The sequence below is a fragment of the Artemia franciscana genome, chromosome 1 (assembly GCF_032884065.1).
Source record: "Artemia franciscana chromosome 1, ASM3288406v1, whole genome shotgun sequence".
Taxonomy (NCBI): Eukaryota; Metazoa; Arthropoda; class Branchiopoda; order Anostraca; family Artemiidae; genus Artemia; species Artemia franciscana.
The window spans coordinates 31,710,689-31,735,443 of NC_088863.1; the positions used below are offsets into that span (position 1 = coordinate 31,710,689).

The window sequence follows — 24,755 nt, forward strand, 5'->3', positions numbered from 1 at the left end:
TCCAACAGTAGACGAAGACCTTTTTTGTAATCAAAATAGACTTCCAGACGAAAGTAAAACAGTTCAAAATAGGGATGAAACCTTTTTATTGACAGTGTTTTTATAGAAAGATCAGCAAAGAGATGTAAGAGAGCACAAATGACCTATCAAAAGTGTTAGGGGACCTGTATCATTAAAACCTAAAATAAGGAGTAAACATTTTATTCAGTACCACTAATTGAACATAGAAAATATAACAAGATATATAATAACACTACCAAGCATAATAAGAACACGTTTTGGCACTGTACAACCCTTCACGTATTTGCCCTTAAAATAACCAATGGGTAATACAGGACGTATATCACAGCTAACTTTTGCCTTTTTAGATATAGCAATTCGAATAAATAGACAAAAACACATGAAAAATAAAAAACATATTTCTTAAAATAAAAGAAATTTCATCACGCATTAATACACATAACTATTCCTAAGTTATATAGAAATTAATAAAAAAAATGTAAAGGTAAAATGCATTGGACTTTATTGTCCCTACCGGCGGTGCTGACCTGCCGAAGTGCAATGGGGGTTGGGGACCAACCATCCTGTGCTTTCGCACACCTTTCCTGTTTACCTTCCCTAGATTTCTCCAGGTACCCATTTAGAACTGGGTCGACTCTGGCTGAGCTTATAGAGTCATGCCGCTGACCTCCGTCCCAAACCAAATAATTGGGTGCATTAGGATTCGAACCCTTAGCATCTCGGACAAAGGATCATAAATCCAGCGCATCAATCCACTCGGCTATGACGAGAAATAATAATATATAAAAATTAACGACGAAGGACAATATACTAAATGTTTGTAAAAGGAGTCGGCTCACTGTGATGACCAAAAACATAGTCTCAGAGGGAGTAAGTGTCCAAATGGGCTTGGGATGCACATTCTTTGAAATAAATACTTTATCGAAATACCTCCCTCACGATGCATTGGAAAACCTGACTTTATCGCAGTACTTTCTCGTTCTTTTTTCTACATGGAGAGTACACAAGGAGGCAGTTTTAAAATTCATCTCAAAAACTTTCTTCCATACATTCTTTCCAGAATTATCGCTATACAGAATATAAGCCCTAAGTTGACAAGTTATTAGCTTCATAAAGCAATTATTCGCTTCATAATAGCTTTATAAAATTAGCTTATTAGTTAATTAAGTTACTTTGTCCTGAGACTTCAAAATAATCAGTTTAATAGACAACCCAAGACGCTAAAAGACTACAAATAAAACTTGCTTTAAAATTTACTTTTGGCAGAATTAAATACCCTTATTCCTGTACAAGCGACACTACGGCTTAACCCATTCCGTAAATTCTAAAAGATCCCAGTTTTATAAATATTTTACTAAACGTTTTTATTAATGAAGACCTAGTTACAGTTCAGAGAGCTATTATTAGAATATTTTATTTTAATCAAGTCTTTGGAGTTAGAAAAGACGCTAGATTATTTTTTCTCAATTATGGCTGATCTTCCTTCTTTAATGGATTAACTGAAGAGCCAAGAGGACAAAAACCAACTAGGAAACTCATAGGAACACATTAACTTCTCGCAGAAACAATGTCTCGCGCCCCTTGCCTTGGACTGCAACATTATCGAAACGTTTTTTTTCCGTTTAGCTTTTTTGTATTTAAAGACATTGATGCATTTACAATAGAAATAGAAGTTTGAATTGAATAAAAAGGGAACAAATATGAAGCGTAATGGATTAGCAATATGTTACACTAGCAAAAACAAAGATTAAACAAACAAAATTCGAATAAAAGAAACACAAACGTAGAACAAAACAAACATACTATGTCTTACATACAAAAAAAGTAATATCATTCAGCGTACTATGAACAAGCTAGGAACAAGAGGAGGAGCAAATTAATACCTGGTTATCAACTGACCACATCTCTCTGTTCAAAAATATAAAATACCATACGAACCAGATATGATGCAAAATATTATACAATTACAAAATATTATCACAATCTTAGGGTTCATCATAAGCGAACGAATGAAATGGTAGGTGAATAGAATAATTACACTTCAAAGAAACTGCAGCAGATTCACAATTAAACTAGTAGATATACAATAACAGCAAAGTTCTGTCATATGTGAGTTGTAGTTGTCGTCTGTAATATTATCTTAATTATTTGCCAAACGGCTATTGATTGTTAAATAAACAGAACTAATGCATTGAATGTGCGTATATCTCGAAGGGCCTAATTGATAACTTATTGTATTCTCTTTTTTAAGTTCATAGTTACGATAATTAAATTTCCATTCAGTAGAAAGTGTTGTATGGATACTGGATAGAATTTGTTCGAAATTCCCATTTCATCTCTAATATTATCTTGATTTAATATTATCCCTTTCGCTATTCTGTGGACATTTTTTTTTTTTTTTCGTCAAGTGTTGACAGCCATTTTCTGCCATCGGGCACGTACAGATGGGTTCGTCTCGAGAGAGGGAGGTATAATTTTGTAGGCCAAAAAAAACAACTATCTAACAGGCAATCTAGACGACAAATATTAATATATAGAGGTAATCCAGACACATCGTTAAGGGAGGAGGGGAGGGATACTGCAAATATTTCTTACTGATTTTGTTTTAAATTTAAAGGGACATGTGACTGAAAAACTATGATCTTCCCTCCCCCAATTAAAAAACAAACATATGCTGTCAACCAATTGCTAGAGGAAGCAATTTTTGGCTTTTTTTTCCCTTTTCATAACTGATACTTTTATGAAATTTAATTTTTTTTATCTCATATCCATAGTCCATGATGACAGAGATAAGTGCCCAGTTGATAACCATGTTTTGAATATAATCCTCTACCACCATTTCCAGAAATTCACTATCACATCATTGGCTTAATGACCAACAACAACAAATAAAAACACATGATTCTACTTTCTTTTGAGTCAGGAGGATTAGAAGTGACTATTTAAAACCGTCAATTAAAAGAGACATTTATAGGTAATTTCCAATTGACTTAAAAACTAGATGAATGCCAGTATTTCAAAGCTATATCTAGAAATAGAAAGTGCTGTTTTCATTTATGTATATATATATATATATATATATATATATATATATATATATATATATATATATATATACATATATATATATTTATTTATTATTGCCAGAATATATATTTATTATATATATATTTTATTGCCAGAATACAACATTCACTCGCCATCGATTTGCTTTAGAAATACAGATCAGTAAGAACCTGAACTAATTCTATTGTGAAATACAAACGATTCCATCATTCGTAAACGTTTAGCTAATTCTTTATAAAACCGACATATGTAGAGTTAAAGTTAGCCTAAGCCCAAAACTATACTAAACTGTCTTGAAATTGAAAACTTGAAATTGGCTTTAACTGTTTTTTTTTTTTTTTTTTTTTTTTTTTTGAAACTTCATATTTTCACTTAATTAGCTTGAACAAGAGGCCAAATATTTGGACAATTAAAATTATACAGAAATTCAGATAGTTGAGAAACATATTTGTGGGTAAACATGTCACCCCAAGAAAATCAATCCAATTATTATGTCAATACTAAATAATATGATCAACAATATTTGCAATATCAGTTTAAAATTGAAAATTTTTCTCATTTACAAAAACATAGAAAATTGTTTGTTGTATAGGGTGCATTAAAGTACTTTACTCCAGGACAAACATTTTACTTTATCCTTAACAAAAACCAAATGGCGATCATGTCAAAAGGGCGTTTTGATAAGTCATCAGCCAAACATTCATAGGTAAACTGAAATATAGACAATAAAACAAGAATTCGGCTTACATTATTGGCAATAATAGTTCTAGCTTGAAATATCATTTTTAAAATGGCTTAAAAAGAAAGAGATACTATGAATATATTAGGACCACTATACGGTCAAATTTTGCTTCGTTAGACTCTTAATATTGGAAGATAGGAGGTTTCGTTTGACAATTTTGATTAAGGAAATATTAGTTTCAATATTTTTGGAAGGATTTTCTCAATATAAGCAGGGTTAAAAACTTCACACTTTTGTATGAGGATAAATTTCTAGAAATCTCAAATCCCATCACATCAAGCTGTTGCACAAGTTTGTATTCAACTGACTTATTAATCACAATTCAAATCTTTGCACTCAACCACTTTAATTTCATGAAATAAACTGTGGTGCTATCGAGGTGTCCTATAGTATCTTAAAACGATGTAGCCCAAGACCCGAAATATGAGCAAGAACAAAAATAAAATGACAGTGTTTACTTCCAACGGCAGAATGGGATTACCTGAAGCTTCTATGATAAGATGATATGGGATGGTTCCATTTTCTTTTTGATTACAAGATGAAAATCTGGAGTTTTCAGAAGCACATCTAAACAAAACATCAATATAGTTAATATATGCAATAATAATACAATAAAAATTCACAATGGAAGAAAGCAAAAAATGGAAAAAGATATTTAAAATAAGCTTCTTTTTCTTTTTAACTTCTTAAAGCAGTTTACAAAAACCATTCACATGCTAATGTAAATACGAAGAAAAACAACAGGCTTCTGATATTATTAATATTCTATACATTACCCTTAGTGCTACCGCTTTTCTGATTTTCTTCTATGTTTTATTATGCAAGCTGGATGTCACTAATGTAGTGTAACTCTGTTGATTTAAGTTTTGTTTTATTTTATATATATATATATATATATATATCTTTAAAAACGTAAAAAATCCAGATTAAACTTCAAATGAGCTGAGAATGCAAAAAAAAGAAAGTATTATTTCTTTTTCTTGGTTATAAACAGGAAAAGTCACTACATACAACCAAAAAGAGTAACCGGACATATTACTGAAAAACCAGCATAAATCGGTAGAAGACAAACTTCTACTTCGCATTAAATGTTTTTGAGTAATTCAGAATTCCGACCAAATATTTTATGGTTCTTATTCTATAAAGATTCAAATTTTGCTTTTATGGGTTGTACCTCCAATTAAAACTACTTCTGGCAGCATATTTGCTTTATCACTGAGCTTTAACAATAGGTTTAGAGTTTGATAAGAACAAGTGAGAGAGAAAAAAGAATCTAAATCAGGAAAAATACAAAGAAAATTAGTGAACAAAGTAATGATGAGAGAAATATGTAAGGGTTATTCTTAGAAAGATCAACCTTTAACGAAGTCGCAATCCAGTTGCCCTACGTTGATGAGATTTTAAGGAGTAGACCTATGAGAAATTTGGGCTAGATGAATCTCCACTTTTCCCCATTCCAAAGTAGTGGCCCCGTGATCTTTCAAAATTTGCGATATATGAATGAATTTTTTAAGAATAGCTCTAAGGGCAATGAAACAAGGCTCAGTAATTCCATACTTGCAAGATACGACGGATTCTACGAAAATAAGTACATGATTGGATTCAAGCCAGGACTGATGATATAGACCTAAGTTTGGCTTAGAATCTAGCCCAAGCCCTGGTAGCTATTATATCAAGGCCTAAGGTTCAAGAGAAGTAGACTCCGTGGATTTCTCTTCTTTCTATTTTTTATTGGCAAAGTTAAGAGAGGGATTGTTAATCTGTGTCAAAATTCTTGAAAGCTTTTGTTAAAAGGGTAAAATTCCACTACATTTAATCTTATTGCAAAATGACTTTTAATCAGATCATAGAAAGAAAAAACTGAACGACACAATTACCTACTTTGGCCAAGACATTGAAATTCTTAAAGACATAAAATAGTTTCAGTAAGATTATAAGCAAATATGTACTTTTTAGGATGTTTTTTCGACTCAATCACGATTAAAGAAGGACAGAGGAAAGAAAACATCGAGAATAAGAATAAAAACCCGTCAAAATATCACAGTTTGTTGTTGTTTGTTTGTTGTTTTTTTTTGCATACACAACTGCAGAGGAGATAAATACCCTAAAAAACTTTCAGAGGACCGAGGTTAGTGCTGTAGAAATTCGAAAGATTCAAATTGTAATTCAATTTGAGAAAATTGAAAAAGATTCAATTGCAATTTGAATTGCAAAAGCAATTCAAATTGTTTTTAATTTTGAAGATATCTTCATTACCTTAAATTGGATTATTCACCATTTTTATAAAATTTAATATAAACAAAGAGTAAAAACGTTTTTGAGACCCTGATACTTAAGAAAATTGAGAAGGCAACCACCACTTTTAAACCATTCATACTTTGGGCAAAGAATGAACTGAGGGGTTCATTCCCCTCAGTCAGTGGGCATCTGCCCACTTCAGTTTTTCTGACAACTGACACTAAATTCTTTTTATTTTATATTTTTACACCTCTATGGTATACCTTGTGCCTCCAGATTTTGAGGCCTAAAACTGCGATTGCTCTTTACTTTCATTTGATTTTTTTATCTAATGCTAGAGTAAAATTACGTTTATGAAGAGAAATTTAATTACAGTCAAAATAGAATTCTTACAACCCTAATTCAGCATTTACAATCGCTAACAAACTGACCTTATTAGTGGGCCACCACTAAATTCAACCATCTGCATTGACTGGAAAGCATAATGAATCATAGACAATGACCGTGCCCATTGAAGCCAGGGTGGAACTTTAGTTGCAAGAAAGCCACCAAATAGTTGCATAGCCAGGGTATATAAAGCACTGACGGTGGTTGACGCTTGGAAGTCCATACATAATGCACCAATAAATAAACCAGCACTCTAAAGTAAAAATAAAAACACTGATTCATTTACAGTCAACATAGTAAGAAACGAGTACCCACCTCGCTGTACTGTACGTAGTTTGCAGTAGTAACATTATTTTTTACAATAAAGATTAGAAAAAGTATGATATTTTTACAGATAAATATATTCATCTGTAACAAAAGAAGCATGGCAAAATCCATTAAATTGAAAGATTGTCATTGGAACGAAATCAGGCAACAGTAGATAATATCCACCAAAGAGTCCTAACGTGACATTTTAATGAGTGGATGGAATGGGGGAATAAGAGGATTGGAATCGCCAACATGTCTGTAAATTAGCCTTTTCTAAATGCTTTCTTGTCCCCCTTCCATTAGGTAACCCCCTAAGTAGTCATGAGTGAATTCTTATTAAAGAATCTCCAGATTATTTAAACTATCTTTTATAAATCCAAAGGTATATGGAGTTATTGTTATCAAACAGTTTGTGGTACCAAACTGTAGTAAGGAGCGACCCGGCTCAATAGTAAACTAAACTCTAAAAAACAGAATTTTGATACTAAAAGATCCATCAAAAGAATATGATTTTGACTTCATCAAATTTAGTCTTTGTCATCAAAAATTACGAGACTGAGAAAATTTGCCTTATTTTGGAAAATAGGGGGAAACACCCCCTAAAAGTCATAGAATCTTAACGAAAATCACATATTCAAAATTAAAACGACAGAAATTATCCCGCACATGAGGGGGCTACCCTTCCTTAACCATCTTTTCTTTACGCAAAAGTTCTAAAGCGGTATGTTTAAAGCATCTATGAGTACAATATATAGGCAAACGATTGCCTTTTAAAACTTCTAAACTTAAATTTGTGTCGTTTCAAGCAAATATACATTAACAAGCTATTCTATTGGTGGGAGGAGTCGGAAACGACTACAGTGGTTTTCCTCTAGAGCAGTAGAGCTCGAAGCGTTAGGAACAAGAAATAAAACTTCAGTGTAAAAATCAAGAGATGCGACCACGGAATTATTTCTGTTTGTTTTACGTTGTAATGTTGATCTTTACTTTCATTTAAAAAGATTTTTTTTTATTTATGTTCATTTTTAAAACCATATTCAGGTTTACCCTAAATATGACAAGAGCTATTGGCCCCTAAAATCCGCCTCTTTAAATTAATTAAGTTCTGCAGGCTTATCAGCAATCAGAGTTTTGTGACGATGATATTTTGCCAAAGTTCAGATCACCACTGAAATGTGGAAGTTCTCTTTGGCGTGAACTATTATATTACTTAAAAAGGACACTATATCTTTAAATGTTCGCTTGAAGGAACCTTTTAACAATCTAGGACTACTGACTAAGGAGGATCACAAGCATCCCTTTTTGGGGGAGTCCATGCCTGTTGCTAATAATGCCAATTTTCATGTGCTGGCAGCTTTTTACGAGCAAATTTAAAATAAACACATTTTATATATTTAGAATCCGCGAATAGAATCTATTGTTGTATATATTTTAATATGAAATCCATTTTTTAGATCTTCTGTTCTTATTGACAAGGGTCACTCTTCGCTTGCAGTTTAATACTACGAGATACTTGAAGTTACTGAAACCGAATGGAGTCTACTACTCCCTCCTTCAACCCCCGTTTTTTACGCTCAATTTCAATATTTGCATATTAGTGCTTCTAGAAAGATAATCAATCCTGAAACAGTGCACGGGGAAGGGGGTATGAAATATCAAATGGATTATAATATCATCATTTTCACAGTTGACAAGGTGAGTTCTTCTAATATTTTTTTTCGTGAGGATGTCTCCGTTGGACACCGGAAGGGGAGCCGAGGGGTCATTTCCCCCTGAAAACAAGAAGACGTTAAAATTTATATAAACAGAAAACGTGAAATATTTTTATTTTAAATTTCGATAAAACCAAAGTTTCTGGTTGTACTTGAAAACTTGATGGTCGCACTCATGACACCTCCCCCCCCCCCTCTTTTACCCCCATTTCAAACCGGTAATAATATGAGTGTAACTTTTTGTTACACAGTAAAAGTATTTCTGCTGTAAAAAAGGAGCTATCACTCCGGAGTACCCGCATTAGAGGATTAGTCTAAATATTCCCTGGAATGAAGGGAGATTGCAAACTTCAAATCTGAAATTGCAAATCTGTATTCATCGGAAGACTAATTAGTACAATTTTTACATAAGACACTTTTTGAGGCTTCAGGCACATTCCCCTTCCCCCACATACACAAAGATCAACCTGCATCCTCCATCCAAGCATACATCATTATACGTGATTTTATCGAGTTTCAAATAAACCACCTTAGCTCTTAAATAAATATATATATTAACTATTTATTTTGTATGAACTACGTTCCACTTTAGGAACGAATGTTGCATCCCATGGCATATCTCCCTCTGTTGAGGAGCTCAATATACAATTTTTCAGTAATCTAAATCGATAGCCTAGCTTGGAATTTTTGGATCGATGGATTTTTTATTTTTATCCTTTTCGGAATTTTTTATTTTTTACCACGAAACGACAGAAAAAGCCACTTTGCTCTGCACAATCATCTTTAATATTAAATAATAAAAAACAAGCTTCTTCAAATGAAAGTAAGGAGCAACTCTAAAACTTAAAACGAAAAGATATTATTCTGTATATGAAAATGGCTGCCCCCATCTTAATACCCCGCTCTTTATGCGAAAGTTTGACTTTTTGTCACAACTCTTCAAAAAGACTCATGAAAACTAAGAGCCATTGAATTAGAATAAGAAGCTCTTTAGAGTAGTAAAAAACTTTATTTATAAGCAATTAAAAAATTCCGCGTATTTTTTTTAACGTATATATAAAGTATTCATATTTGTAATGCTTAAAAAGAGGGTTTTCGAGAAAAAAACCTTTTATAGGGATGCCAGATCTCGTCTTTCTCCTTCGTGGGCAGGTAAGCAAATGAATACTCCCTTATATGTTATACTTACTATATTTCTGTAATAAAAGAGAAGCTATCATCCAGCGGTATCTATATTACACACTTAGTCTAAACATACTCCTCACAATGAAGGGAGATTAGGAATTAAATTCCACGCTTTTTAAGGAATATAGATACCGCTGGTAAGTCGCTCCTTACTTACGGTTTCTTACTACGAACTATTTGACTAGTATTATCGGTTAATCAAAATCAGGATCAACATTGAAATTGAGTTAATTAAGTGGAATCAAGATCGAAATTGGAAGACGATTTTGAAGCACCATCACAAACATTAGTAAACAACAACATTATAAACAAAAATTATTAAAGAACGAAAAAAAAACATACCTGTGCAACAATGGAATTGAGTAACAAATAGCATAATAGCAACAAAAAAGTTGACACATTATGGAAGCCCATCATAGGGTACGAAATAAAATAATATAGAGCTGGCATGGTCATCACAAGTGGCAGTTCTCCGACCATTTTCGCAGAATAATATGCTGAAAGTCGATAAGCTCCAGATATCCTTTCTTTATTTACCACCTCTTGCTCTCCAGGAACTAGAAATAAATCAGGCACTTTAAAAAATTCTGCAAAAATTCAAAGCTTCAAAGAATAATAAACTAATTAAGGAGAAGTGAATTCATTAGATAAAAGTTAATTAGTGGACTGAAATAGCAGAAGGTGATTTGTGTCACTCAAGATTGCGGCAATGCTGTTATTTTCCAGTCGTCGCCAATAGTCACTTATTTGGGATTTACCTTATGCTGCTTCGAAAAGAGATTTTTAAACCGGTCCTGGTTCAGCATGTTCAGATGAAACCACGCAAGGCATTTGGTCTTTTAATTCGTTTTAGGGGTCTTTACCGTCGGGACGTCCTTGGTCGTATGTAAAGCGCTGTTGCTCTGCCTCACTTGCTGTTTCAGTCCCTCCTCTTCCGTAATTTCAGACCTTCTGATCTTTCGTCCATTAAAGTTTCTTATTTTAAATTTTAGTGGCACTTAAATATTTATTTATTTATTTGAATATTTATTTATTTTAATAAAGTAGCACTGAGATTGTTTTAAAGCTTAAAGTGAAGGATCCTGTAGTCTGTATAAAGAAAAAATACAAAATACTTGAAGACAAGGCGAAAATTATCCTTTAAGGCCACAATTTATTTCCATTTTTTAGTAAGAGTTCTGGCTCTTGATCATTTACAGGCTAAATTATTTAGCAAGTGTTTTTGTATCTTTTCTTTCTCTTTTTAAGTGTTTGATCAATATTTGATATTTTTTATTGTGAGCGTTATCATTTGTCTTTTCTTTACATTTATATTGTAGTTTACTCCTCATTTTTTGAGGGAAATAAAGAAAACAAATAAATAATAAACAAATAAAAAGAAATTCAAGGGGGGATGGCGCGCAAGAAATAAGCGCACTTTTAGACAACCATCATTACTTTGGAAAAGTCTGACCCGTTACACTAGTCTTGGAGGGAGGGTTTATGTTCTGGTGTAAATTGGATAACACATGGCAAGTCATAGAAACACAGAATTTGTTTTCCATCTATCACCTTGTTATGCACTATAGGTACGCCTGAATCAGAATGCTTTGGCACAGTAGCTTAAAATTTAAGATACCCAAAAATAACATAATATCATGAAAAACCCCAAGTCAACAAATATTTATCTAGGCACATATGATTTTTTTATACCCAATTTCGTAACATCCAAGAACTTGTTATAGTGCAAGAGAAATTTAAAGAAAATAATCTTGAAATATACATATAATCAAGCGTGTTTAGACACTTTTCACTTGCACTGAAAAGTAGGCTGAACCGATCAAGGTAGAATTTTTTTTTTTTTTTTTTTTTTTTTTTTTTTTTTTTTTTTTTTTTTTTTTTTTTTTTTTTTTTTTGTAAAATAACGTTGGAACTACAAGGATCTACTACATGCTAAAAAAAAGAAAAAAAAAAAAGAAAAAAAGTGAACATAAAAAGAAAAAAAATATGACTCACATGAAGCAAGGGCTCCAAATAAAGCAAAGAGCATCCAGTAAGTAGTGGAAAAGAACATCCACCCTTGTATATCGGATATGGTTTCTTCTTTTCGTTCTAACTGAAGCCACAGAAAACCTGCCATTAAGCCCAGTCCAATCGTCTGAATCCAGTTAAGCTTGCTAAGCATTCTGGGTTTTGCTTCTAAAAAATTCCGACGTGTCAGCACCTACAAAACAAGCAGTAACTCTAACTGTATACTTCACCAATGTTTATTTGGACACAAATTATACAGAACTTACTTTATTGGTGCTTGAATGTAAAAGTGAAAAATTTAAAGAATCTATCGCCCCATCCGGGCAAAAGTGGACACATGACGAAAAGTTGAAGACTTTGTGCATAGTTCTTCAATTAAATCCATTTAATGGAAATAAGTTCAACATTTCTTTAACTAAGTTCGCAAAATAAAACTTTGCTTCGATAGGTAGTATCTATAAGTTACATTAATGAGTTTATTGTACTCTTTGATTTGGTTCATAGCCCAACTACGATCAAACTAATAATCAAAATATTCACACTCCCTTTGTCATTGTCATAGTATTGTCATTGTCACAATATGTTTTGACACAATATTTTAAATATACTGGAGCATCATTTGCCAAAGAAACTATGATTGGGCCTTTAATTAGGTTAAAAACAGACAAGGGTTGCAACCCACCTTAAATTGAGTCCAAAATGAAGTTGGCCATTTATTATCGTAGGAAGTAAGTAGACTAGAATGACTGTGGCAGTTGCTTGAATTATCACCATGGCTTTGGCTGTCTGACCACGAGGATCGACCGGAGTCACCTTCTTCTGAGCACTCTGTTCATAATTAAAACTATATTAAATAAATATGTCTGAAAAAGAACAAAGACCAAAACAGAATGGAAGGACAAATCGTATTACTCACCAAAGTTAGCAATAAAAAATTAGAAAAGAGAAAATTGAAACTTCGGAATACGTCTAGATGCTCATAACCTTGAACATTATTCTACTACATAAGCATTAAGCCATTCGTGTCATCCCCGATACATCGTTGCGGCAAAGACTCAAGGACATGACACTTTTTTTTTTTTTTTCTTACAAAAATATGTATATTCATATTGTCTCCGCCAACTAGTTACATGAGTTAGAGGCATATGAAAGGTAAGTAAAATCAGAAATGATTAAAAAAACAGGTTTCAAGATGTAAATCTTACTCAAAGACATACAGATGGAACTTAATAAATATAAGCCAAAATGTACCTGAATTATCCAGCGTTTCTAAGTACTTTCAAAAAAATTCACTTGGATCAATCAATTTGGACAAGGAACTATTAAAACAATGTATGTCCAAGTATTTTGCTAAAGTAAGTTGAATTCTTTTTCTGGCTAGGTACAGTCAATAATGCATACATTAAAAAACAGAAAAAATAAATAAATGGGAAGGTGTTAGAGCACACTCGGTCATACATAGTCTTTGCCAAGATATAATACAATTTCTATTACAGAAATAACGGTGACCAATTTCACTGGTGAAATGCTTAAATGATTGTTGCAAAATCAGGTTTGCAATACTCACACTTCATGAGCGATTATTAATCTTGGCTTTATCGATTTATCTTGACAAGATTACTAAACTTCAAATTTTGGCAAATACAGTCAAGAGTTCAGGGAGTGAAAATCTGCCTTTTCGAAAAAACGTGTTATTGCAGGCATGAAACTAAGTTATTAGGTTGGGTAGAGTATCTAGATACTCTTGAATTTTTTGCAGAAGAAGCGCTAGATAAAAATATTTTGAATGATAATAATAAAAATATATAGCCGCTCATAGAAGCAACTTGAAATGATTTTAATACACAGGATGGTACACGGCAGGACCAAGCACTAAACATCTGGCAAGCGTGACTGAGCCCAAAATGTATGTATATATAAAATTATGCTTATGATTATCACAGCGATAATGAAAATTTAATATAACATATCGGCAACACTATTTAACAGATAGCCTGCTGCATAGAATTCGCTTTGTCGCACAATCCCAGAAATATAAAATTCTTTATGTAGTGTATATTAATTATACAGGTTGGTTTCTCTAATCCTTATTTCTTGATTATTACGTAATGTATTTAAAGTGTCTTGCTCAGTAGCTAAACACACCATATTTCATGATCCTGTTTTTCTCTTCTTTTGTTTGAATCAATTTGTATCAGTCAGTTAATAAATGATCGTCGAAACAGAAACAATGTTCTTTTGCCTGTATAAAAGAAAGATATAATGCATTCCAAGGACAAGAATATTTGTGTGCATTAAAATTAATTCAAATTCCCAATATTCATTAGAAAGCAGTCCTTTAGAAAGAGTCCATTAGAAAGAGGTAATAACAGATATAAAACGACTCTAATATGCCAAAAGTTTGAGATGAAAGACAGCACCCTAGGTGGCGGTATAGATAATAAATGGCACTAAATTCCTGTAGTATTTCTACCCCTGTTACTGAGATTCAATTAAATTGGAATATTCGTAAGTAGTATGGGCTATCTCATCGGCATTAATGATGCGATATAATTCAATAATATTTATTTTCGGGGTTTTCAATGTACATACAAGAAAATACCTCAATAAGCCAATTCATCTTAATTCTAGCTAACTCAAAAATCACTTGAAATCATTAACGAAAAAGACGTATTTTGTGTGTATACGGTAGGTAGCTTCATTCAAATGTTCATTAGCAAATGCGAAGGTTTCTTGAAATGCATGTCAGGCTTTGGAGTAAAATCCAGGAGTCAATCTCTGACTCCTTAGAAAAGCCATACTTCACAAACAAAAAACTTAAATAACTAACAAAACTAAGCACATATTGTTTAGAAACACTATAAGGCTTTATTAAAATGCCAAAAAGCCAGAAAACGGACTATTTTGGCATGTGTTTTACGTTGTCTTTTACGCAGCAAAGAAAATGAAATTGCATAATTTTGGTACCATTTCAGAGAGCAGATTTAAACTTTTGTTTAATTGGTTTTTAATAATTTAGTTAGTTAGTTAGTTAGTTTAATTTAACTATTTAGTTTTAACTAATTTAATTAGACTATTATTTATGTAGTTGACCTTTTGACAATTCCAAGTCATTTTTTTGTCAAGTAGTTTTGCACATGATTTTTGCCCCCCCCCCCCCTGTGAAATTGAAAATTGGTAACTTAGAACCGTTAACTACGGCACCATCGATGTAAATTCCTCGAACTTTAGATCAACATCAAACCTTCTTATGTGCAGTGGTACAACCCCTCAATTGCGCACTTTGACATACAGACTTGGCTATCTATATTGAACTTCTCTTGGTTATTCTTACTGGTTTGGGAGACTGATTGAGCATTTGAATTTCTTTTTCAAGAAAAAATCAAGATTAATTAAGACAAGGATCAAACTATGATATTAACGATTTTATACAAGAAAATATTTCATTTTCTCAATTTGTTTTATACCGAACGCTTTTTTTTTAGGACAGTGTGCATTTAGACGAAACCTTCTGTAAAAAAATCTTCGTCTTTTTTCAATTTTGCAATGTAATTATATTTCATTAAATCGGAAGTAAGTTCCAGTTTTCATTAAGTCTTCAATCCGATATTTCAGCCGACCGATAGCTATTGCACCGTCGATGTGAATTCCTGCGACTTTACACCTTCCTATTTTCAATGTCTTGGTTCTTTCGGTTCTAGTTTACAGCTTATGTTCCTATGCTGTAAACGCTAACCTTATATTGAATTTCGTACCACCACCACCACTAACCTCAAAGGGGGAATCCCCCTTTTCCACTTATTCAGGTAAAATTCTTTAGAACGAACAAAGGAAATACAATCAAAGTAGGATGAAAATTTGCTGTTCAGAGTCCTTGTTCTAAACAAATGTTGCGCAAAAAGAAACTGACTTATGCGTTGGAAGGAAATCCTATAAAAAACAATTTACTTTACACAGGTAAAAACATGGTCCGCATTTTATATGTATTTATATTCTTTTGCTTAAGTTGCCTACAAACCAAAAATATTACAATTATATGCATTTGATATTTTCCAATGGCGTTATTTACAATCTTAGCATGTTTTTTGCAACACTTTTTCAAAGTTAAAACTTTATATTATATTGTTCATCTTAAGCATTAGACCTGTTTGCTACTTATTTGAATCATTTATAAGATTCAATCAAATGAATGCACCTCATTCAAAGTTACATTTCAGATTAAGCAGACAGTAAAATAAATTTTCAAAGATCAAAATAAAAGTGTACTTTTGGAATATTCCATACAAGTCAGTATATTAGTAACATCCTTTAGGGGATGATTTGTCTCATTGATTACAAGTACCGTTATCTCAATGTCTGTTTCCAACATAGCAGGATTGAATCAGTTCCAATTTGTATAATAAGCCATACACTTGGAGAACAGTTGAGGGTCAATGAAACTTAGTGATAATGAGTTTTAAAACTTCAGCTATTATACTTATCTAGAAACAATAACATAAAAAAACTATGCAAATTACAAGTAAGTCAATCTCAACTCTCTTTAATCATGATGTTTTCAGCTGTACGTAACCCTGAAGTTTTCGTATACATTTGAATAAATAAATAAATAAATAAAAATAAAAAAATAAAAAAATGCTTCAATTTTAATGGTGTTCTAGACCACCATCAAAATACAAATCTCTTATGTACCACAAGACTGTACTAGTTTCAGCCAATTTAAGAAGTTTCAATAGAAATTTCATGGCTGACTTTTACTTTATCCATTTTTATACTTAATTAAGTTTAAGCATTTTTTTTTTTTTTGTAAAGCGTAATCTAATAAACCAAATTCAGACAAAAACCAACAAAATCACTTATAGATAAGGTGTTTTTTTTAGTTAATTTCTACAGACCTAGATCATGTTAGTGGTTATTCCTGCAGAACACCATTCAATTGCTCCTTTCTGATTTTCAGAGCTTACACTAAGAATTGCGTCACAAAATAGCTTTCAGCTAGTATAAAGTATCGTTCTATAAAATCCGCTTCAAATGTGTTTCCTTAGCTAGACTATAGTCAGTCAAATACCAATTTTGCGAATAACAATCGTTTTAGTCGTCCCATTTAGGAAAACAAAATAAAATCAAACAAAGAAGAGGTTCGTGAGAGCGACGTCTACAGTTAAAACCTTTTCAAGGAAATTTGCAAAATTTGGTTTACTAGAGCACCATCTACTAAAGAACTTAGTCATAAATTCTATCTGTGGAATTATATCAACTATGGTTGCTTTTCATACCAGTGTTTCCAGGTGGGGCAAGTTTGCACCATTAAGGCACTTATTTAAGGTGGCTGCGTAAGAAATCTTCCAAATCAACGCATTTTCTCAATTTAAAATGTTACACCTTCTATGTATTCTTGGTCAGAAAATGGTGTTTTTGCCCTATTTTCCCTTTTATGGATGGGCAGCATATGGGTTTCTAAAATATTCTACTTCAATAAGCCTCTCACTCCGACCAACTCTCGTCAATAGAAGAATGGACCAGAGTTAAATCACTTTAAACAGGAAGCATGTTGTTGCAGCTGAATTATTTATACGTGCTTGTTAGATACCTTACACAAGCCAACAAATATTATGATAAATCAGGCATATTTTCTTATAATCCGCTTTCTGTGCCGTTTTTACAAATTTATGCATCCACCTCAATGCGCTGAATAAAAGTTTTTTTATTCTCTAATTAAAAAGAAAGTTTTTTTTAAGTAAAAGATAAAAACTCTAACCTACTATGTATTGAGTTTCGATGTTTGAAAAAACTAGTTATCTTTGAAAAAAGAAAGAAAAGTTGGACCTTCGTCTCTTTTGCAACTTTAGGTTCAAAATTAAAAAATATAAAACTTATTATATGTTTTAGGTTGTGTAGAAACGTTTTGGGAGTGATTCTGAAATTATGAATTTTCCTTTCCAAGGGAGAAATCATTTTTACTATTAAGAGAGAAAAAAAAATTAATGAAATTTTGAAACATAAGCCCTCACAATCAAACCTCCTAAAACAGAAGAGTTCAAACTTTCATTTTTTAATGTTTTATTATTACCAAATGAAACAGAAAATCCCATGGATATCATAATTTTTCAAGACTGCTGTTTTTTGTTAGTGGCAAGCGAGAAACAATCATTTTTAATTGCTAAAAAAAATCAAAGTCATTAATATAGAATTGAACTAGATTTAGCTTTACAATGCTGAGATACATAAGGAGTAATAGGAAACGTCAAGGTAAGGCACCAGCAAATGACCAAAGTGGAATCCAGATGCCTAGCAAATATGATATCAAAAATATTTGGAAGGAGCTTGCAGTCAACACTATTATAATATGATGTCGATAGAGGATTCTCAGGAGGTGAGGAGTTGACAGTCAATAGTTTAGATGCATCAGAGCCCCTATTAGGACAAGAGAATTTGATAGTACTATCAATGGCACAAAATAAAATAAAAACACTCGGGCAAACACGGTAATAAATAAAATTCTTAAATTCGCTCCAAGATGCTTTAAATCCATGCTAAAAGAGGTAATGAGTAAAATTCTTGACAAGAAAGTGGTTGCAGAAAATTTTCAGGAAATATTGACAATACTTTTCAATAAGAAAGGTATGAGTGCCGTCATTTCAAATACTAAGAGTAATTTTAGTCTTCAATAGTAGCAAACTGCTCGGTAAGTTAATTGTATTCCTCCAGAGATAGAAATGTTGTAGATAGCGCAAAGAGAGACGAACAGAGCGGTGTCGTAAAAGCTAGAGAATGCATAAATGAAACATTTTACATGATGTGGGATAGAAAATTATTAAGATTCACATATGACCTTTGTATTTTGATTCAGTGGAGTCATAACTAACTGGTAGATACGAATTTAAAAAGATAAAGATCCTCCAGAGCCGTTTCTGGCGCACAGGGCATCAAATCAACGGGCATCAAACCAATGTTGTTGTGGCGGGAATTGAATCTTGAGCCATGTATTGGCAAGCAGACCCTCAATCAACTATGCTACAACAGGGTAGATACCAGTTTAGCAGATTGCTACAAGTGGAGTCCATCCCATACTTTTATATCAGTAATTGCACCCTTTTGCGATTTCATTTGAGTCGCTCTGAAGAAGTTACTTTCCTTCTTGTTGCGTAAGAACGTAAAGAAGACTAGTGAACCAGGATTGGGATAACAAGGTAAGATAATATCCAGGTTAGATTATGCAGCCAATCTTGGACTCCTTAGGTACAGTGTAAAAAACTTTAATACAATTCATAATGTTTGTAATAAATAGGGTGTAAAGCAAGGTTTCAAAATATACATATAACAAAAAAAATTATTTTGGAGCCGTGTATATTACCCCAGGTTGTGAAACCGTTGAAGAAAATAGTAATTTTTTGCCTTTTTTATTATTTTATTATTTTTTTGGTAAAAAGTATAATAGCAAAATCATACGGATACGGGGTTTACACTCAACTTAGGAGTGTATAGGAGAGCCAAATGACCCAATAAGAGCTAAGCTTGGGGTGTTTGAGGAAAATGTTATGAGTATAGCTCGGTACAACACAAAAATCTGAAAATTAGAAGGAGAGGAGAAAATTGGGAGGAGATTTTAACCGAGATTTTGAGGAAAAAATGATTTATACATATAACCGAGCCCAAATATTGCTGATGAGGTAGACAACGCAAATACACCTGTTCTGTACCTTCTAGTCGCAGTTCCCAACCCAAGCCTGGATAAATTGAGAAGAGTTGGGCGAAGGCTTGCATCCTGCCCCCTGAGCTTGATTCAGCAAGGAGATTTATTTGGCAACAAATAACATCAACCAAGCCTCGGATATATCTTGCCAATTACGATGCCGACCCCAGCCTACCCCCAGACATCCTGAGGATGGTGGCCAAACACTCCGAAGATTGAACCTCCTTGAAAAGAGTGGTATGAAAATTAACGTTAGGAATATTCTGACTCTGGATTTTCCAGGCGCTGAACAACTTCTAGCAAATGAGCTCAAGCAGTATTCTATTGCTATTTCTGGTGTTGCAGAAACACATTCGCCAGGAAAAAGTGATAATTTCATCAGCTGCCACTATAGTCTTATTTGGTCAGGTACAGGCAACACAAGGACAGCTGGTGTTTGGGCTGGTTCTCCACAGGAGAGCTAGAAAGGCGCTTATATCCATAACACCATATCAGGGTGATTCGTCTCAGCCCGCCTGTAACACCGTTATTGAAGACTCTTTGTAGTTGTATGCTATCCACCAACAAATGAGGCTGAAACCAATGTTAAGGGCCAGTTATACACAGACATCGGGCAACTTATATCCTCTGCCTCCCTCGGCGATATACTGCTTCTTCTTTGAGAATTTGACGTTATTATTAGTAATCCCACGGGCGCACGGAAAGAAGTAGTCGGACATATTGTCCCAGATGTAAATAAACACAATGGAAAATATTTTCTCCAGCTTTGCAGCGCTCGCCAGCTTGTTATCTGCAACATAATTTTCAAAAGACCTCGAATTCACCAGTATACCTGGTATAGTGAAAACACCTTCATGAAGAAAATGACTGATTATTTCATAATCTCTCGGCAGCAAAGATCGTCGGTTTCTAATTGCTGCTTCAATCGTGGCACTTACCTGAACGATACTGATCATTGACTTGTAGTTATGAAAATTCTTCTGAATTTGAAATTCCACAAGGTTAAATAGCGTGTTGCGATGCTAAGTCTCTGCAGTCTTGATATTCCTGCGACCAAAGAGCTGTGTTCAGTCAAGATAATGAACTGTTTTGGAAGCCTGTCCAAGATTCGGATATCAAAGTCCTGTGGCACTCGTTTTAAACTGAAGTTACAGTATATCAAAGTCCTGTGGCACTCGTTTTAAACTGAAGCTACCAATTCAGCTACGATAAATCTTGGCTTGGAAGTTCAGGTTGAAAAGCTGCGGCTGTCACAGGAGGCTGTGGACGTCATCAGACTTCGAAAGCAGGCTAGACTGTGGGTGAACATGAAGACCTATCGACATCTCAACAGTATGATGAATAAACTGATACATAGAGATGTCAAGTCAATCATTGATGCCAAAGCATCATTGATGCCAAAAAACTACAAGAAGCGGCCATGAGGAAGGACGTTGGAGCAGTGATGTGCTCAACCAATAGACAAATTATTATCTGCAGACTGGGTACTCCTTGAGGACATAGTATCCAACCTTTCGAGGTGAACGGAATATTTTTCGTTTTTGTTAAACGCGAACACTCTCTCTCTCTCATGGAATTTATCATGGAAGCCTCATATATCTAATCTGCGAATAATGCCAAGATTCAAGTCATTCCTTCCCTTTGAAGCGATGAGATCACTTTATTATGCACTTATTTATTCACATTTAATGTTTTCATCACTTGTTTACCTTAACACATTTAGTTCTCATATTGCGCCACTTCAGAGACAACAGAACAAGCTCTGTGGGTCTTTAAGAGTTACTTGTCTTTCCCTAAATTATATCCAGCAAAGTCGTCAACAGATTCTCTGTATTATTTCCTTAATATCCTTCCTTTACGGCATTTTGTGACTGTTGAATCTATTCTCTTCGAGCTGAAGCATGACCGTGGTTTGCTTCCCTCGTTTTTTTCGTTCCTCGAACCTTTTCCCACTTAAAAGCATTGAGCACGGACATCTAACTATAAATTTTAATAAATTGTATCAGCCAAGAATAATAAATGAAAGATCGAAATTTTCGCTTCGAAACTCGGTAATTCGATATTGGAATATTTATATGTCTAAATTGGATGCTTCAAAATCAATTCAAATAACCAAAAGAAAACCTAAATTTATGTTGATATATTGAAATTTGTTTGTGGTAAGTGAGTAGTTGTAAGTAAATACGGATCGCCTTTGGGATGTTGAAGTTTGTTTTTTGTCTGGTATTTGATGATACTGGACCTGGGCATTCTCCAGGGTTCTCGGGATCTTTTATATTTTTTTATTATTATTTATTTATAATTCTTTTTTTTTATGTTTATTTCACTTGACGTGTCAATGGGTGGTGTTATTGACCGAGAGAATATGTTTAATTACACTTGTATGAATGGCATGTAGTGAAGTATTGATGTTGCACTTATTTAAAGAAGTTTTTTCCATCCCGTGCATTACGAATTTGTCTTCTCAGCCGGGCTCTGGACCTTTTATTATTTATTTTATTATTAAAAAGAACCTGAACCATCTGTGACGAATCCTGTCATTCCCCAATTTGTGAGCCATAACGACCTCATTAATGCAGAAATTCAAAATACAGCGAAGAAATTCAAAAACTGCAAAGCTCCTGGCATCTGTTCGATCACCGTGTAGCTGCTCAAGAGTGGCGGACTACTATGCTGCTATTGCTCCAGAGGCTACTCACTGCATCAGAGGACTCAGAAATTTTCCGAAAAAAATTGCGTACAGGATTGATCTCACCAATGTGGAAGAGAAAAGGTTCCAAGAAGGAGTACTCCAACTTTATAGGGATAGCATTCCTTAAAGATCTAAAGCCAATTGGCCAGCCATGCTAAAATAAAGAAAAAAAAATCTGGAAATGACAAAGACGTCTATGGCCAGTATGAAGTAAAAAAAGCGAACAAAAATCAAACGAATATTTCACCCATATACAACAAGACGTCTTCAGAGTAATGAAAAGAAAAATAAATCTAAAATTTAAAACTAAAATAATATGAATAAAAATATCCATAAAACTATTTTCCTTCATACTGGCCACAGATCCGTTTGTTTGAGAATTAAATTTGTTTGAGAATTAATTTTTTTTTTGTTTGAGAACACTCCTTTCAGCACTGGGCCAGCTCTTGTCCATGGTGCTGTTGCAGCAATGTTTAGCGAACATCCGACGAAAACGGAGAGTAGAGCAGGCTGATTTTATGCCTGGCCGATCAACGACAGAACAGATATTCACCGTAAGGCAAATCTTTAAAAAGGCAAACGAATTCCGCCAACACGTCTTGATTGCTTATGTCATTTTCAAGGCAGCCTTCGACTCTATTGATCGAGATTCCCTATGTAATATCTATTTTAAAAAATCCTCCCATCAAAATATATCCGCCTACTCAGGGCCATGAATCAAGAGACTGGAAACTGCGTGGAAGTAAAAGGTAGACACAGCACGCTCTTTCTAATAAGAAGGGGAGCCATTCAAGGCTACTCAGCTGCTCCCAGGCCATTCAATAATATTATAGACCATGTTAAGACATGCACGATCTGGAGGCTCAGTTTGGACTAAAGTGCTGGGACAGGGTTGTCACCGAAGCACTGGTCGCCAATACCAAGTCACAGCTTCTCATGGCTCTGGACACATTTCAGGAAGAGGATACTAGGACTATCCGTTAGCGGGAAAAAGAGAAAAGTCACAGTAGTGCAGGTGAAGTGGTAACAAATCGAATTATTCGATCACTGGAAATCAAATCAAAGTGGTTGGCCATTTCACTTACATTGACTTTATTATATCTTTAGACGGCTGCATTGACCACTAGGTTGTTGCCCGCTCGGCCAAGGCCTCTGCCGTCTTTAGTAGGCTGAGTCATGTTTGGAAGAAGCCAGTGATCAAAAAAGCTACCAAATGAAGAACCTTGGAGCTTCAGTCTGTTCGACTGTTGTACAGAGCAGAAGACTTGGCCTGCAACTTGCGGCTGCCCAGCACCGTCTCAATACTCTTCAATCTAAATGGATCCGGAGGATTAAGAGAATCCGACAGAAAGACTATCAGCAATTACTGCCTGCGAAGAATGACTTCCAAGTCGCTCTTTTCAAAACAGGCTGACCAGCAGACACTTCGCTGGTTTAGACATCTTCTGCGGCTGTCTGCTGACACTCCGGCTTATATTTCTTATGACTCTGACCCAATCAGTAGAGGCTGAAAACTTCCAAGAAGGAAGAACCAGTGGATTGAAAGTCTCTGGAAATTCTTGGAACAGCCTGGGATTCCGCTGTCACATGCAGAGGCCCTGGCTACTGACTACCTGACGCGGAAAAGGTCCCCAGGTGCTATTTGCAATATTAAATAACCTGCAAAAGATGAATGAAAGGCTGGACGCATAGGACCTGCCAGGGATAGTGTCATGGAAATGTATTAAAATATGTGCAGACTTTCTTGGCACGTGACCAAAACAGAAGCCTTGAAGATGGTGCTACGGAAGGGAACCGATAATCCATTTGACAGCTAAATACTGCGATAATTTGGTAGTGTTAGCAGTAAAAGTAGTACAATGCTTCTTAGAATTTAGAAAAGTCAAATCAGAATTGAATCATCACGTCTATCTTTTGTGTTTTAAGCGACAAAAAGGTTAAAACCTCTTTAAATAGAAATTTAGACCATCAGCTGAGGTTATTGACGCATACTTTCCCATTCGGTTAGAAACTTTTTGGCAAAAGACATAAAAGAACTTAATTAATGTCAGGTCAGTGTCGATTCTTTAAAATAAGTCTAAAGGGTTGCCAATTTCAAATGCCATTCGTGTGACTCATATGAACACGAAAGCAAAAATTATTCTAAAATCATACTATCTTCTTTGGTATACTTTAGCTGTTTCGAGTTTTTTCATTTTAAACCTTAAGACACAAATGTCTAATTAAATTCTAGGCTATCAGAACTCAGTGGTAAAATCTAAGAAACAGTTTTTTTTACGAGATATTTCACATTAAATTTTTTGGCTTTAGCTAAGCAAGTGATTTTCCTTTCTCTGTCGAATATTGAGACACACGAGGACCCTCTTTCATTAACCATTAGGTATACAATTTGCGCATGTGCCACGCAACGTAAACATTTTCCAAACAATAAAACATGCACCTGATATGGATGCACAGTCATATTCAAGATGTTAGAAATAAAGGCTGATCAACAGTGTGATTTTGAAATTCAGCACACCTTATTGTGTCTTTAAAAATACAAAAAAGCGGGACCTCTACAAAAAATATGGGTTCTAGGAAGGTCATATATTCACTTGTTTCGAAGCCCCTTATTCAAAAATACATTTTATACCAAATTCGTTTCTCTAGGGTTGCTTTCTCGTTCAGAAGAGGGAGATCCTCATTGCCTTACGGTGTTAAGGG

General features: G+C 34.1%; 1 protein-coding gene across 5 annotated transcripts in view; it reads right to left on the reverse strand.

Moving 5' to 3' along the window:
• Positions 1-185: 185 nt before the first annotated feature.
• Positions 186-24,755, reverse strand: part of LOC136028656 (uncharacterized) — a 100,544-nt gene continuing 75,974 nt past the window's right edge. For all 5 annotated transcript variants that reach the window (XM_065706488.1, XM_065706483.1, XM_065706503.1 and 2 more), the window contains 5 exons: positions 12,353-12,498; positions 11,656-11,863; positions 10,003-10,217; positions 6,499-6,707; positions 186-4,396 (listed from right to left, as the gene is read on the reverse strand). In XM_065706488.1, the coding sequence (XP_065562560.1) occupies positions 4,201-4,396; positions 6,499-6,707; positions 10,003-10,217; positions 11,656-11,863; positions 12,353-12,498 (974 nt within the window). In that variant the 3' untranslated portion in view covers positions 186-4,200. The remainder of the gene's footprint in view (positions 4,397-6,498; positions 6,708-10,002; positions 10,218-11,655; positions 11,864-12,352; positions 12,499-24,755) is intronic.